Genomic DNA, 18,127 nt, shown 5'->3' with positions numbered 1-18,127 from the left:
AGACAACAGAGAGGAACACTTGAACATAAAGTTCATGTGAATGTGTTTTCATAGCTTGAACAGGCCCTACAGTTAATTGATATGCAGTTCTATGACTGAGAGTAGATAGGGTTGCACCATCATCTCCACAATCTAAGTTGAGACATTCTTATGTTCCTAACTAACTTTTCCCTGTGCGACTGTTGGTTTGTTTGTTCGTTTCTTCCCTGACCCTAGTCTAGCACTGATCTAGTTTTCAATGTATGGATTGGTCTATTCTGAACAGCTTGAAACAATGGAATCTGAGCTTGTATCCCTTGTGCCTGCTCTTTTCACCTGGTTTACTTTCAGGGTTCACCCCTGATGTAGCATTTATCAGTACTCCTTCTATGTCTAAGTAAAATTTCTCTGTATGTATATATCATGTCATGTGCACCTATTCTTTAGTCTAGAGATACTGGTTTTTCTACCCTTTTTTCTGTTTGTGGGCAATACTGCCTTAATAATCTGCATATGAAATTTTAAAGTAGAACCTAGGACCCTCATGCTTGCTTCTGGGCCTTAGAGGATGAAGCCACAAACATATAGCAGGACTGAGAAAGAAAAAGCCACAGATCTATGAGACATCACAGGATTTGGGGTAAGGATGAGGAAGACAGATGCAGACAAGTGCTGCCGGTAGGCCTTTGTTCTTGGCTATGGGCAAATTCACAAGAAGTAAACAAAAAGGCATAAGCAGATCACTGTTTAAAGACCAATAATAAATATACAGATATGCTATTCATATGTGTATAGATAGTGTATAGTATATCTGTCATTTATCTTTCATCTGTTAATCATCTACCAGTCATCTATCATCTATCATCTATCTATCTATCTACCTATCTATCATGTACCTACCATTTACTCATGTTGCTATCACCTATCATTTATCTTTTTTATCTATCTATATCTATATATCTATATCACTCTCTCTATATGTAACTATATATATATATATCATCTATCACTATATTAATCATCTATCTGCCTATTATTTTTAAACACACTGCCATGATTATACTTAGATACTTCCTGTTACGGGTTTCAGTAACAGGTCTGAAGGGACTCATCCATCATGAAGAAGTACCCTTTCTTGGAAAGCTTATGTGACGGTTACCAGCTCAACTCTTGTGGGATTTTGATGTGTGTTGGAGTCACCAGATAAGAACATTTCCCTCAGAGACTACCATACTGTAATTAAGTGGTACAACTTAAAGCTGCCATCACTCTCAGAATTAACTTTTGTCTAGTGAATTGACATTCACAAAATGAAAAAAATAAACAGAAGTTGGTTTTCAAGGGCCAGTAAGAGGGCTCAGCAAGTAAAAAAGTGTTTGTTATCAAGCCTGATGACCTACATTCAAAGCCTGGAGCCGACACAGTGGAAGGAGAGAACTCCTGCAAGTTATCTTCTGAATTCCATGTGTATATGGACACAGTTGCACACACACACACACACACACACACACACACACACACACACATGCTTAAATAAATAATGCTAAAAACTGGATATCAGAACTTTGCTAAAGCAACATAACCCATAACTACATTTTGAATATTTGTCCTTATCCCCATAGATAACTGTAGCTCTTAATCCTTATCAAGGAAATTCCCCCTTATAGCAATTAAAGAATTACAGCAAAACCACAACCAATCAAAATGCACAGTTGTGGATCCCAGTCCTCTTGGATACGTCTACAAACATTTCTTCACCTAAGGCTCAAGAGATTATTGAGAGGTAGAAAGAGACAGAGATCAGGAAGTTGGCTGTGAGACTCGTCTGTAGTAATTGCAGAAGCTATACCCGTGAAATCTCACCAGCATGACTACCTAAGTATGAACTGCAAGGCTGATGACAGTAAACATGCCAAACTGAGCAGTGGCCCCACACAACGAACTACACAGAAAGCTACAAGCAACTAAGCAATGTTGAGAGCAGGAGAGAGAGTCTTCCTCAGTGAAGAGCACACCGATTGGTTGTCCAATGTCCAAAACATACAGTGAACATTTTATAGACAGAGAAGGTTATATTTATATCTTTAGAGGTACATGTATATATGTATGTATATGTGTATGTATATATATATGTGTGTGTGTGTGTATGTATGTATATGTATATACATGTTGCAGGTAACAAAGTTAATGGAAAAAAAGACCAAGGATTTAAAAAAGAGAACAAGGAGAGTTATATAAAGGGTTTGGAGAGAAGAAAGGGAAAGGGGAAATGAGGTAATTAGATTATAATCTCAGAATAAAAGAAATAATAATAATTAGTGGTTTTCACAATGTAAAGTTGAATTTCCGTTTTGTGATCGCCGTTAGCAATGATCATTTATGGGCTTCTGTATTTGCACTTACACATTTAGAAATGCTGTAAAGGAAATCAATGTAATGACTTTTCTGTATAGTACTATATTACAATATTATAAAACCATTCCCCTCCCTTTATCCCTTAGACCCTGTCATGTTTGGTTGGTGGCAATGATTGCAGTTTTAAAATTTAGTGAGGCTCAAATAAGCCCTTGTAGCCTTCCCTCCGTGTTTATTTTTATTGATTTGACTTTTTTTTGTCATTAATGGTTTAAGCCATTTGCAGTCTTTCCAGTTTTCCTTATTTATCCCAGGGTGCTTTTGTGTTCTAATTGCACGTAAGGTTACAAGCTATTTAACTAGACTGCCCTGAGTTTATTTCCCTGCCTCCTTAACTGTCTTCATTCTGAGATGTGCCCTCTGCTCCTGGGTGACCACCTCACCTCTCCCCTCCTCATATGACTGCAGAGAGAACAGGCCATGGTCATTAGCTGTTCGTTTGATCCCATTCCACGTAGGGAGCTGTGGGTTTTTTTTCCTCTTTGCAATATAGTTTCTAAGCTATTTCTTCTCAGAGGTGCTTTCCTTATACTGCAAATCCTCTATCTGCCAGCCTGCTGTGGTGTTGCCTGTGCTTGGAATAAAAATACGACTGCTTGTATCATTCCTTTTCCTTCTAAATCCCTGCTTTTATCTTTACTCAGCTTTCAACTTTGCCAGATTAAGCACTTCTCTCTGCACATTTTGCTGCTTGTTTGTTGAAACCTTGAAGCGTTCCTTTCTACTTTTGTCTTCTAGGTGATTGCTTGCGAACAGCAATTAGATACCACTTACGATGCTAGGTGTGACACGTGGTCCCTGGGCATCACGGCTATCGAGCTTGGTGACGGAGATCCTCCACTAGCTGAGCTGCATCCCATGCGGGCACTCTTCAAAATACCAAGGTCAGGCGACCAGCAGGTCCAAGATCAGCAGCCCATATTTTTTCTTCTAGGGACTGACTTCCTACCGTGGAAATAGGCAGAAGTGTTCTAGAAAGTTTGAAGACTAAAACCCCAAGTAACCTAAGTTGTCTTTGAAATCATTATGTAGCTGAAGATGACCTTGAAGATGATCTTCCTACTTCATCTCCTTTGTGGGCTGAAAGATGTGCCCTACTATGTCCATCTGAAGGGTGTATGTAGCCTTAGCTACCCTTCAACTGACCATCTGGCCTTCTTATCTACAGTATTTACCTGCCAGCTTGTACTACTTCGGCTGGATAATATTTCTCTTCTATTTTAAATATGTATTACTAAGTTCTAGGTGTCTCAGAATGTGACAGAATCCATCTCAATTATAAGTAAGCTATTTTCAGAATCATAAGAATTTCTTCTGACCCATTGATTTTAAGGCAGATACACACATAGCTTGTGTTGCCAGGGAATCAGAGAGAGTAGACCTGAGATAGTCAATACTTATACACTCTATTAATCAACATGTGAATATATACCTGGAGCTGGGGATAGGGAGGCTGGACACTGAGTTCTGTAGTCCTAAAGAAATGATACCACCATGTCATACTTATTCCTGAATGGGGATCGCTTTGGAATATTTTATGTGTAATTAGTTTTTCCAGTAACAAAGCATTAAAAGTTGTTTGTTGCTTTGGAACTTCCTGTGTTATCTCTGAGTTATAATACATCATTCTTTATATTTCAGTGTCCAGTGTTATCTTGGGTCTTATAAAACATATCGATTATGTGGGGAAAACAAGATGTGGCGGAAAGAGAAAATCCACTATATACCAAAAGTATTTCAAGAGAAATATGTTTTTTCTGACTTCTATTGTAATTCAGTGTATAAGGTGAAACTATACATACCTAAGTCTCCTTAGTCATAGTGCAAACCTTCCTATTTACCCTGTGTTTTCACACTGGGTGGTAAGGACCCAAACAGGAAGGAGGGAGAGCCCTGATCTATTGTGCCTTGATAACACTTGCTCCCCCCTGCCCCCCCCCGGTGCTGTACAGCGAGCATCATGCTAATTATTTCTTACTGTTCTGCAGCTAGCGTGTCTTTTAAATGAAACACTGAGTGACGGTTGTAGAAATATGTGGAAAGGGGGGACCTGAATAGCTACAGTTCTGGGTATTCTGAAATTGACAAACTTTGTTATACCCAAAGCATTCCAATTATAGCTCATAAAAGGAAGTTTCCAGTGGACAAGAAACAAAATAAAATTATCGGCTGAAAAACAGTACATTTTCAAATGCACGAATCAGCAGTCTTCGACTAGTCCTCCAGACTAAGAGGTGCTTTGGGGCGCTTCGGCGTGATCCGGTTAGATGTGTAGCTGCACTTGGCTTTAATGAGCCTGTACCGACTGTACATTAATTTCATTATAAGCTGTTTAAGGAGCAGTGCAGGACTGAGGACAAAGTATTTCCATCCCCCTAATGAAAACAAAGAGCTGTTAGAATTAACATAAAGCGGCACTTCAGCAAATTTAGCCATCATGGTTGATCAATGCTGCTTGATTACGGTCACATCAGCCTCACAGTCAAGTGACGGTCCTTTGTGTGCACAGATGCTCCAAAAACAAAAGAAATTTGTTCAGCCTAAAAAACGAAAAGAATTAATAACAAGATCTTTTAAGCAGCATTGAGAGCACTATAGCTAATGGCATTTTCCCGTTCTTTGCTTTTGTCACATACAAACGCGCATGCTTCGCGCCATGTTTCTAGGAACAAAAGAACAGCTCAGGGAGGCTTTTGGCCCTCCACTGTGGCGTGCTACCTGCTCCAGGGCTCCTCTGTGCACCTGTACCTTCCTGGGAGACTCTGTAGAAGTCTTTGCCGTTGTTCACTGTTTCTGTTCTGATAAATATTGGCATTTCCTACTAAGTGATTTCACATAAAAGCCAAGAAGATTCTTTGGGAGAAAAAATAATAACAGGAAAATTGGGTTAATACATTAAATGCTTTCAGAGAATCGAGGAAGCTGTCATTTTATATAAAGAATGATGAATAGCAAATTCTCTTTCTTGGAATTGGGAACTGACAATCTTTGATGATACAGGCGGAACCTGGGACGGCAGTAACTCTTTGCCCTGGGCTCTGCTTCTCCTCTTTCACCCTCTGATCACGTAAGGCTCCCAACCTGAATTGTTATTTTCCAGGAATCCACCCCCTAAACTCCGGCAGCCTGAGCTGTGGTCCGCAGAGTTCAATGACTTCATTAGCAAGTGAGTAACAATAGTCAGAAACACAAATCAAACAAAGCCAGACTGCTGTGACTGTGAACTATGTGAACAGAGGCTTCTAGGTTACCACCGTTTTCAGAATCCTATTTTCTTTTCTATTCAGCAGCTACGGAGGTGTCCACTATTCCCACCGAACCCCACCGAACCCCCTAAAACAAGCAAAAGAAAGAGAAAGAAAAGATGTATCATCTGCTAAGGGTTTAGTGGAGTTACTGCTACTTAAACAGTAACCTCTGAGTGAAGTTCATTCACCTGTCTGTAGTCATGTTTCCAAGGACCCTTTAGCATCCATCCCGGGACATGCTCATCTGCCCAGCAGCTGCCTTGGAGGCACTGCCTCAGCATCTCCCACCTGCTCCCATCTATTACCTATGCGCTCAGTGATTTAACCCTTCATTTGTCTGCCTCACTGACTCTCACTACAGCCACAGGTATTTCATTGCAGTCAGTGGCTCCAAGGATCATATTTATCAAAGGCTTTTGCATTTTAAATCCAGAGAACGATTTCACGTGACATCAGTTTAACAGAAGTGATTTGCCTCTCCACAATTGTTTAGAAGTGGGTCAGCCATTTAGAAAAGTCAGGTCCTTGGAACTTTTCCCCCAATTTTTACTGTCTTTACCTAAAACAAAGAAGGTAGGGGTAGGCTCCTGGTTGTGAATAGAAGGGAAGGACAGTAAGAATATGGTGTGCCAAATCACTCTGCAAATGCAGACAGGGCACATTGCTGTCACTGGGGTTCCTGCCAAGATAGCCACATGTTCTAAAGACAGAGACTTACCTAAAGAGTTTGTAGGGACTCAGAAGGGATTGATAATTTTGTGGACGTTTTCATGGTCAAGGTGCCATAAGCATTCACTGGGCATGCTATCCCATCATTCCTCAAGTCTCTGGGGGAAATTACTGATAATGGCTGGAATTCCCCTAAGTGTCTGTCTTGGGTATACAAGAGCCTTTTGTGCAGGCCCTCAGTGGATCTTGGCTTGTCTGAGTTCTTTCTCAGTTTCCTCCTGAGACTCACTTCCCACCTTCCCCTACCCTGTTAATATTCTGTCCTGTGTGCTGTTCTTCTGTCCCTCTCCCACTGGCAACATTTCCAACCCTATTGAGCCTACCTTTTCTGATGTCCTTTTGTCTAACTAGATAATAAGCAACTCTAGAACACTGTGGCTTTCTTTGTTACTGTCACTTCCCCTGTCTAACAAGGCCAGGATTGTCATTGGCTGTTGGGCAAAGTTGACCTTGAATAAAAAAAAAATTGTCATGCTTCTTAAGGCAGATGCAAATGTGCTTAGATACAGAATTGTTTCTTTCTGTTAAACTGAATGAAACCAGAGGGGACCTGTTGGGGGTCTAGATAGCACCAACCTCATTCCATATCATATTTTAGCATCTCTAGGGAAACTTTTTAGTTAAGCTCAATGAAAGAAATTGCCAAGTTATCATCCCAGGGGAGGTCAATGGTGATGATTACTAATGGCACTGATTAGCCAAGGACTGGGCAGCAGGTGCTGCTGCTGCTGCTGCTGCTCCTCCTCCTCCTCCTCTTCCTGCTCCTGCTCCTGCTCCTCCTCCTCCTGCTTCTCCTCCTCCTGCTCCTCCTCCTCCTCCTCCTCCTCCTCCTGCTCCTCCTCCTCCTCCTCCTCCTGCTCCCTCCTCCTCCTCCTCCTCCTCCTCCTCCTCCTCCTCCTCCTCCTCCTGCTCCTCCTCCTCCTCCTCCTCCTCCTCCTCCTCCTCCTCCTCCTCCTCCCTCCTCCTCCTCCTCCTCCTCCTCCTCCTCCTCCTGCTCCTCCTCCTCCTCCTCCTCCTCCTCCTCCTCCTCCTCCTCCTCCTCCTCCTCCTCCTCCTCCTGCTCCTCCTCCTCCTCCTCCTCCTGCTCCTCCTCCTCCTCCTCCTCCTCCTCCTCCTCCTCCTCCTCCTCCTCCTCCTCCTCCTCCTCCTCCTCCTCCTCCTCCTCTTCCTCTTCTTCTTGTTTTTAGGCACTGGGATTGAATTTAGGGCTTCACATATCCTCAGAAAGTGTTCAACTCCTGAACTACATTCCCTAGCTCTTTTGGAATTTTTTTTTAAAGACAGTGTCTAAGATACCCAGTTCAGTCTTAAATTTACTCTGCAGCTGGCTAGACTGAACTTCTATGATTTGGGGCCTATGCCATCAGGCCCAGCTTTTGTTTGGTTTTTGGTTTTGTTGTTGGTTGTTTTCTTATTTTTTTTTTTGATATCCCCAAATAACAGTCCAATTTTTCACAATGGAGGCACGATATCTCAGGGACAAAGGGATTTATGAGCATGTGCAGCCATTCATTTGGAGCTTGTAACCCTCATGAGACGTATGCGTCCAGTGCAGTGCCTTCTACCTTGGCGAGCACATGAAAATCACACAGATCTGAGGTCTCTTCTCACACTCATGGGATTTTTGACCTCTAGTAACAACAAAACGTTCTTCCAAATATTTGAAGACAGCCGCCACAGCTGAATAAACATCCCATATTTATTCAAGTGCTTTGCTGTGATAACAGCCCAGGCAAATGTACTCACTAGCCTAATCTTCCTGTGGGATATGTCCTGGCTGACCTCTACACAGACAGGCGAGATAGTCATTAGAATGTCTGCCACAGGGCCTCATGAAATACCTACTGGCATAGCGTCTAAGCCGCCTTACCAGGTTAGCCTTCTATTGGGTTAACAGAAATGTATGCAGATATATTGATTAAATATGTAGAAAGAAGTATGTTGATTAAAAATCTTAAAAGCATGGTGAAGTAAAACTAAAGGTTTGTGTTAAATTTAAATAAGCATTAAGACTTCCAGTTTTGAGTGATTTTTTGAAGGAGACTGGAGTGGAGACAGTTTGATTATCACTATGCAGCAGTGCCTGTTGGGAGATAAACAACAGTAGTATTGGGAGAGATGTGATATCACTACAGTCTGATCTCCTACAGATATGGCCACTTTCATTAACATTTCACATTGCCATTTCATATTTCTGAGATGTGCTTTGAACTGACATCTTTGAGAAACATCAAGTCAGAGTAGATTTAAAAAAAAAAAAAGAACCTGAAAGATAATTTCAAAACGTTGTTATTTAATAATTACGTATTCCTTTTTTGCCAGTGCAGATGCTTGACCAAAGATTACGAGAAGCGTCCAACAGTGTCAGATCTCTTGAAGCATAAATTCATTACTCAGATTGAAGGCAGAGATGCGATACTGCAGAAACAACTCATGGAATTCATTGATATTCACCAATGCCTGGGAAGCACAGAGAAGGCCAGGTAATTAAACAATGTCTCAGGTTTCCGAAAGGAAGCATCTCAAGATTCCAGAAAGTTTTATTATGTAATAGTTGTTGAGGAGAAAGCAGCTCACATGTTCTTGGTGTGATTTCAATCTAATGGGGTATTTGCTTGGAGAGAGAGTGTTACTTGTTGAGTCCAGGTCTTGTCCCCCCATGTTATTCAAAATGTTGGCAGCATTTTTAAAATGACTTTATCAGAACAAAAATTATAATTTATAACAGCATTGGAATATGTGTTCGTTGGTATTGATGTCTCATTTACCATTCCCTTCAAAGTTAGGCATCTTTGATGGGAAGGGGATGGATATGGAACATTTCTGTCATAAGCAAAGAGAGACCTGACTTAACCAATCACCTAGATCTCATCCAGCTGTTTGTCCAGCTGTTCTGAGGAATGAAGGGGCATGGGCACATGACAGACTCCCCAAACCCTGGGGAACGGTTTCACAATAGTTAAACTTGACAGTGTTAGCATGTGTACTAAATCAGGAAGAATCTGAAGTATAGTTTCAAGTTCTGAATATGATGTTTATAAATATGCAGTTACCTCAGTTAATGGGCATAGATAAAAATCAGTTATGAGTAACTCATGTTCCTCAAGACAATGCATGTCAGCAAATATGGGCAAGCAGCTTAGTGTCTCATAAGAACTGAGACGAAGGCAAAGGGCTGACCTACATGTGTAATAAAGGAATCCAGATCCCATTGTCTTCCTCAAGAACTGCTGGCCTACTGGGGCCCACTCACCTGCCCCCATCATTGCCTGAGGATTGGGTACCTAACAGCCTCTCAACACTCACAAACTAACTTGTAGCTTGTCATCATTCCTCCAAGATTTGGAACCTCTCAGGACCATCTGATTCTACATGACGTGCCCTCTACCCTGTGCTCTAGCCATTTTAGAAATTCTCCTCATTCTCAGAAAGAAATTCTGAGCAGTAAAAACAGTGGATAGGTGACATACATATAATATGTATGTATATATAAAACATATAATATATTATAGACTATTCTATAGAATATTAAATTATATCCCAAAAGTATTTTATAAAACTTGAACTTCTAGGGAATAACACTCGAAATGTACATAAGAAATACTCAAGTTAATAAAAAAAAAAATTTAAAAAACTTGAACTTCTACCTAAAATATTATTTAGAGTATGGTTTACAGTCCTTGGGAGATATAGCACAGCATCCACTTAAATGATAACAGTTTTGAAATTAAGATTTCCTTTGGTAGTATTAATAATTATAATAATTAGCATATCTTTTCATATTTATATAATAATCAAAATTAATTTAGTACTTTTACATGGTAACCTCCATATTCTCATGATGATTAATGTTTATGTGTATAAATTATTATTCTATATATAATTTTACAGAAGCAAACAGGACTATGTACAAGGTTTAATTACTTAAACATTGTTATTTAGACTCCAAATACTACCTCTCTTTGTGGCACTTTGTCCCCCTTGACACATAAATGCAGTCGAAGGCAAAGGATTAACAAATGAAAGATGAACTGAAAACTTGTTCGACCATTTAGTGCTACCATGCCTGGTGTGAGCTTTCAACTCTTTATTAGGTATGGGACTTTAAGCAGTATAAAGTGACACAAACGGGTTTTTAATTTTACAAAACAGAGTGGTGAGCTAAGAAAACAGGAAAATCAATAGGAAGTAATAAAACGCTTCTTTTAATGAGACATAACGGATGACTCCATTTTACTTTCTATTTTCTAGGCACAATAATTCTTCTCTAGGGACTTTGCTGGTCATGGTAGGGACTAGTCACCTTTTGGGGACATTTGCCATCTTCCTTAGCAGACAAGACTTTATGATGCTATTCTAGTAGTTCTTACAAGAGTATTCTATTCTCCATGTGCATGTCTCAAGGAAACTTCAAACTCAACATCTCCAAACTCGATTCTTTGCTACCCTACCCCAGATTACTTTCTTATTCTCTTTGTTCACAATGTTACCTTCCCTCATTTATTGTGGCAACTGAAAATCCGGGTTGACTCTTGTTATCTTCTTCTAGTTTACATTTTTAGTCAAAAGCAAGACTCCAGCTTCGAGGGGCCAGGGCTGCTACTCAAATGAACAGCAAGCTTATCATTGACTACGTTTGCTACTGTTTAAGTCATAGGTGGTGATGCATCCTTGTGGTCTCCATATTTACTGAAGATGGGGAAAGGGAGGGTGTATGGGAAGATCTGACTGGAGAAAGCTTTCGAGAGTCTGCTTGGGGTGGGGCAGGAGGGCTTATCCTCTAGTAGATTGATGAGGTAGGACATGTGTGTAAATAACCATTATGCAGAGTAGCAAGCTTCAGCACCATAAAGGAGATCCAAATTATGTCTTGTGGAAGTCCAAAAGAAGCAAAATTTTCCTTTTCTAGCAGGAATAGGAAATCTTTGAATAGAAGAGGTGAACTGGCTTGATCTTATGAAAATAGAGCTGCCACAAAATAAATGTTATATGGATTGAGCAAAATCATGAGGGTAAGATGTACTCAAAGGAAGTCATGTACTTATGCTCTTAAACTCTGGGGTAGGATTCGAGAGCTCTGGAGGTCAGATAGCACTGATGTTCAGAAGGGCTAAACCCACATCCTTCACAGCAGGAGGTGGTGGCCTGTGCTAGCTTACAAATCTCATATGTCCTACAATGCAAAAGTATTTCTTTAGTTCTAAAAGTGAATAGTGCCTATCCCAAGACATGCAATGCTGCCATCTTTCTTGTTAACTGTATGACCATTTTCTCCTTGTGCTTCTTTCTGAATTTCAGTTATTATAATTTTGGGTAGCAAGCTAACTCAATCCCTACTGTGTGCATCTAACATTCATATTTAAATGGCTTTGGCTGGGACTTGACTTCAGACCATGCCTGCCAATGATAGTAGGTGCAACCCTTGCACATGTCCAGTTCTCATTACAGACCCCCTGGCTTCAACCACCAGGGTGGCATCTCCATCATGCAAGACTCACAACAACAAATGAGAGACTCAGGATTTTCTCTTCAGTCAGTTAGAGCGTGCATTAACTCTACGGCTTTGAGCATGAGGCAAGAGCTCCGAGTATCTCCAATTAGCAAAGATTCAATAGGACACAAGTTTAAGAACAAGATAATCAGCATTTGTTTTTATTTAAGTAGGAATCTGTCAATCCAGTACTTTGACTAAAGGTCGCAGCTAGTTTAGAACAAAAATAGAAAAGGAAGAACAGTCCAGAGAGAGACAATTCTAATATTAACAAAGCCTGGTGGTAAATTGTGAGTGTTGAAAGGATAAGTTGCCTTTGGACTTGGCGGATAGTTACCAAGCCGAGATCAAGAGACAGCAGCTAGTGTTTGTGCGTTTGGGGATTATAAACCTCTCGATTTGTATATAAATATATGGTAGGGTTGTGGGTTCTCTTAAGTTGTTTGGAGTTAAGCAGCTGGTTGAGTAATCACTTGGGGAGGTTCTTTGAATATCTCTACTCCTAAGCAACACTATATAAAGGAAATTGGACTAGGCAAGGTGAGGAAATATCAGTACAAACCTAAAAACCTTTGAACACTGTAATTCTAAGAGTAACTTATGTTATGTTGATGCCTCCAAACTGAGGGAAGAACATTCGCCATCTACCCATCATCCGTGTTCAATCACTGCTGGAGGAAGCTGAGAGTGAAAGGGGCAGATGCTCACACAGCAGATCTACAAAGCAGAGGTGTTGGGTCCAGATTCTATGTGGCCTTAGGTCTCTGTCTGAATCTTCCGTACCTTTCGAATTTCCAAAGAATAGTCATACAAGCCTAGATTGTTGTTTCTAGAAAAGAGCTTTTCATGTGGCTCCTTCTTTTGAAAAGTAGAGAAACTGAATCCCTCTCAAGCCATCCCTTAAGTCTGACCTCTCAGAGTAATGCTTTTTTATAAGTTTCTGTATTCTTCCCATTAGCAGAGCTTGCCAATCATGACAGTGTGTATAATATTCTCCTCTCTGTGCAGTCACATTTGATGCAGTGTCTCAGAACTCTTCAGTCACGATTTTATTTCCTCAATTCCTTTTTAGGCTATAACTAGTTCATTTTTATTTTTTTTCTCTGTATAATTTCTTCATAAGGTTTATACTTTCTCTTTTAAAAAGTTTTGCTGTGTTTAATTCATCTCTGTTATATTACCTCCTGACTGCAGTTTCTCTTCTCTCCTCTCCTCCAGTATCCCACCACCATCTCCCCTCTCCCCCAGACCTCGTCCTCCTCCTCCTTTTCCATTCAGAAAAGGGGAGGCCTCCCAGGGATATCAACCAAACATGGCATATCAAGGTGCAGAAAGACTAGGTGCCTACCTTCTTATTAAGACTGGACACACCAAACCAGTAGGAGAAAAGGAGTCCCAAAAGCAGGCAAAAGAGTCAGAGATAGCCCAACTCCCACTGTAAGGAGTCCCATAGGAATACCAAGCTACACAACCATAACATATACAGAGGACCTAGGTCAGACCCATACACGGTTGTCTGTTTAGTCTCTGTAAGCCCCTATGAGCCCTGGTTGGTTGATTCTTTGGGCCATATTCTTGTGGTTCCCTTGACCTCTCTGTCTCCTATAATCCTTCCGCCTCCTCTTCCGCAGGACTCCCCTAATTAGCTCAAACAAAGGTTTGGTTGTAGGTCTCTGTATGTGCTCAATGACCCTGGGCTCTGGTCTATGAGTATAATAGAGTACCACTAGGAATCATTTCACTGACATTTATTTTTTGCTGGTCCTGTTTGATTCTAGTCTACATCTATGGGTTATTTAACCTCTGGTCCCTTATCCTTAACCTTGAAGATTAAGGTGTCCTGCCCAAGGCAGCACCAGGTGTGTTGCAATCTCTATGGCTGAGAACAAAAGAAACCAGAGACACTTGTACAGCAAGTGTTCTATCCACAGAGCCATCTCACCAACCACAAATAGGATTGCTTCTTAAGGATAGTAGTCAAGTTTAAAGTAGAATATTATAAGTAGAATTCAGCATGTTTCCCTCCTGCCTTACTGCCAGCCTTGTTGAAATGTATTGCTGGCTGTTCAGCTGCCCTGATCTCATTTGCTTCCTAGTTTGTTTTCATAATCCCTGCAAAATGGCTGAAGAAGAGTGGAAAAGAAGAGAGGAAAGAGGAAGGCAGGGGGAGGAGACAGAGGAGGATAGGAGAAAGGAGAAAGGAATTGGAGGAAAATAAAAATACTAGACTTAGCAAGTTTGGAAAAATTCTGATTCATTTTGAAGTCAGAGATCAAACATACACAGGCCCAAACACACACACAGACACACACAGACACACACAGACACACACACACACACACACACACACACACACACACACGCACGCACATACGCGCAGAGAGAGAGAGAGAGAGAGAGAGAGAGAGAGAGAGAGAGAGAAGCTTTATTTTTGAGTGAAAAATCTGAAGTCAAGTTCACAATATTTTATCAAAAGAAAGAAAAGGAAAAATATAAATATCTAATAAATATCTAACTATGACAATTCTGGTAATAGAAACAAATTTGAATGGGTTATTATTACTTGTATTTGATTCTTATATAAATTTGACAATATTGCAATCTGTTAAAATCATGTGATATATGTGTGTATGTATGTATGTACGAAGTGTGTATATTTGTGTTTGTGTGTGCTTGTGTTTGTATATCCACACATGTATGTAGTCATCATGTGATATTCACAGTGAATTGTTTACAGGGTTCCCACAGGTGACAAAATCCTTAGACACTCAAATCCCTTATGTAAATAATCAAAGTATAACCTCCTGTATACTTTAAGTGACCTCTAGATTATAATGCATTCTTTAAAAAATGATGACATGAAAAACAAGTTACATGAAGATGTAAGTTTTCCAACTATTTTCTATCTAGATTAATTGAATCTATCAACTCGAAACCTGCATCAATAGAGAACCATATGTATGTGTGTGTTACATATACCTGATTGTATTATATGTAGAAAAATTATATGTGTAATATACAAATAAAATATGTATATAGATACATGTATTCACATATTCACGTAGGCAACCCAAACTTCAGTGTTTATGGCCTCAGACCAGGGATGATAGTATAATCCCTTGTTTTTATTCACATAAGGTGAAGGTAGTGATGCATTCTGTTGCAGACATGTTGAATTTAGCATGGCAAGTAACTATCAAGATAGAGTTAATTGAGTAGGTAGTCTGGTATATTTATAGTTTGTACTTTGTGGGAGGGATTCATGTTGGACACAGCTTTTGAGTCACTTGTTTGTTGAAGTGTTCAATGACATGGTAAGCAATGAGCTTACTGAGTGGGTGCCAACAATAAAAGGTGAAGGCCGTAGGTGGTACTCATGGAGAAGCCCATACTTAAGGACAGACAGATAAACCAGAGCTAGAAAAGAAGAGTTGCCTGTGTCAGTGAGGGACAAACATGGAGTTCTCTGATGGTTTTGACTAGCAGAATGGAGAGAAATTAAGGAAAACAGGGAGATGAAGAGACAGGACAGTGAAGTTGCTAACTAACTGTAAAGAAATGAAAAGGAAGAGAGGCTAGGAAGACAGGGATCAAAGAGTATTTGCAAATGAGAGGTCCTAGACTACTGGATGCCCATGGAAGGACTGGGCTAGCTCAATACACAGGAGAGGAGATAGTCACAGCAGTGAACTAAGAACACAATCACATAGCAAAGGACTTGGCCTTTGTGCAAGGTCCAGGAAGCTCCTCCATTGGAAACAAAGAGGTAAACAGTAACTGGACAAAAAAGATGAAATTATTTTTACTTGTTTGTAATTGTTCAATGAAGTGTGAGCTTTAAGTATCAGCTGAAGGTTTCAATTTTTATACTTTTCTACATAACTTTCCAACTTCACCCCACTTCTGGTACAGCCACAAGTTTAATGAACATGTATGTATCTCTTCATGTCACATGGAAATACATCTTTAGGGAAGTATTGGGTCTCTGTGAATGGAGAGGGCAGTTCAAACTTTAGTAGGAACTGGGCAATTGTAGCATCAATTACTGTAGCTGACAGGACGGTCTGGAGAGCTGACTGGGCTGGTGCTGCCTTCTTTTCCACCATCAGTTCAAGATAGCACACTTAAGGCAAAGGAGCTAAGAAGCAAGGAAATAAAGACTAGCTTTCCAGGGCACAGTAGTGAGAGTCTGAATCCCCATTGGTCCTAACAGTTGTCTTTGTTACTGAAATGTAAAGATGGATAAAGAACAAACACAAAAGCATTGATGAGATTTCTGTTTGACAAGGATTGCTCTTCAACCCCAGTGGCTCCCCGATCACCTTAGATGATAAAAGTTGCCATTTACACGAGTATTTTTAACTAAAGTAAAGCAAACAAGGCTGCTCTGTTACAGGCATACAACTAAATAGTAACGATGAAATTTTAACTTCAGGGCAGCAAGAGTTATTTCTTTCTTCAGTGTGTAAAACTGAAACACACACAAAGCTGTAATAACTACCCCTGAGGGTATTGGTGACCTTTGACAACAAAAAGAAATTATTTACAGCGTGAAGCTATGTCTCTCCAGTATTACAGAGTAAATAGGAGATACGGTCTGGTTCACAAGCTGTACTTCTCACAAGAGGACGAAGTCTTATAGAAGGACTTTGGCTTTGCTTCCTCTGAGCCTTAAAGAAAGCAAACATTCAATAAAGGAACAAAAATGTCAGCCAAGTCTATGAAATAAAGACCAAGAAAAAAGATATTAAAAGTATAAAACCATCTTGAAATATACAGTTATATCTCTCTTTGGGTATTTCTATTGTTTATAAAAATGATTTTTTTAAAAAATGAGTTGTCTTCAGTATTACAGCAATGAACCTTTACCAAAAGTAAAAAATTCACCGATTTACCCAAGAAATAAATTTTGGGTACTTATCATTTACAAGAATCTGTTCAAGGAGAATATGGGATTATCAGCCAGGAAATTACAACAAAATAACTCTCTTCTGGCAGGGCTTAAATGCCTATGGGTTATATATATATATATATATATACATATATATATATATATATATATAGAGAGAGAGAGAGAGAGAGAGAGAGAGTCATAGTATAATAGATAGTTAGATAGTTATCCACACTAAATTAAAACAAAGCAAAAAAAAAAGGGCAGAAAGGAGGACTAAGAATTCTTTGGATGGGGAGTGTGACTCCAGTGTTAAAAGTAGTCAGTTAGATTTCTGATCCTGGGGTGGTGTATGATTGTGTGGCTCTCTATCTGGGTAGAAAAAAGTCACAGCAGAGTCACAGACACAGGAGTGTTCTGAGTGTCAGAGACATTGCCAACATGGAGTCACTAGGCTAGAGAGTGGTGAGTAGGGAGGTTGTTAGGATAGAAGATAGATAAACTTGAAAGAGGACAAGGAGGAGTCTATAAGAGAGGGCTTGGATGATGGAAAAAGAAGGGGAGAATGGTGTAATTATATTAGAATCCTAAATTAAAACATAATGATGTAATGATAGAAGACAGGGGGGACAATAGGGTAGGGTTGGAGTCAGACCTGACAACTTTTCTTTGAGTGATACCTAAGAATACTGAGCAGGGTGGCAGTTTGGACTTGTGTTTAAAATGACCATCCTCATTATTTGCAGTAATTCAGACATATTGGTAAGAAAGAGGAAGTCTTACAATTCAACCATATTCTCTTCCCCTTAAATTTATAAGAATAGAGTAACAAGTATTTCTCTTGTCATTGTCATTCACAAATACAATTTCTTAAAGGCTCATTCCATTCTACTGTGTAAAAGATCTCAGAGGTCATTGCTCCTCCTAACAGCTAGCAGAAAGGTAAACAGATGCAATCATTAGTAATTCTTGAGTCTATCCCAGAGAATAATGGGAGGAGTTGCTGCCTGCAGGTTTGAACTAATGAGCAGGCAGATGAGGAGAATTTCTTCTTACTGAGCAGGAACCCATGAGTAGAGGGCTTTTCTAGAAGTGTGCTGAGACAAGAGCACGGTGTTTGATGACCTCCTGGATGCCACATTTGAGCAAGTTAGAGAGTTAAAAACAACAAAAGTCACAGTCACAAGAAACTCCCATGTTTCTGTTTCGCTTCTAGGAGACCAACTGGCTTCTCAGAATGAATACTGGAAAACATCAGAGAGAGAGAAAAAATGAGTTCAACAGGATGTATTTTATCAAAGTAAAACACAGGCTAGAGAGACTTGGGTTCTTCAACTTTAGCCCACCTGGAAAAAGGAAAATAATCAACCACCC

General features: G+C 40.0%; 1 protein-coding gene across 1 annotated transcript in view; it reads left to right on the top strand.

Annotated features, from left to right (window-relative positions):
* The window catches only part of Myo3a (myosin IIIA), a 186,403-nt gene that overhangs the window by 38,742 nt on the left and 129,534 nt on the right, over positions 1 to 18,127 (top strand). Inside the window, exons 6-8 of the mRNA XM_032884634.1 lie at positions 3,133 to 3,278; positions 5,495 to 5,560; positions 8,699 to 8,854. Of these exons, the coding sequence (XP_032740525.1) occupies positions 3,133 to 3,278; positions 5,495 to 5,560; positions 8,699 to 8,854 (368 nt within the window). The remainder of the gene's footprint in view (positions 1 to 3,132; positions 3,279 to 5,494; positions 5,561 to 8,698; positions 8,855 to 18,127) is intronic.

The sequence above is a fragment of the Rattus rattus genome, chromosome 14 (assembly GCF_011064425.1).
Source record: "Rattus rattus isolate New Zealand chromosome 14, Rrattus_CSIRO_v1, whole genome shotgun sequence".
Lineage (NCBI taxonomy): Eukaryota > Metazoa > Chordata > Mammalia > Rodentia > Muridae > Rattus > Rattus rattus.
This window is presented reverse-complemented; position numbering and strand designations above follow the sequence as displayed.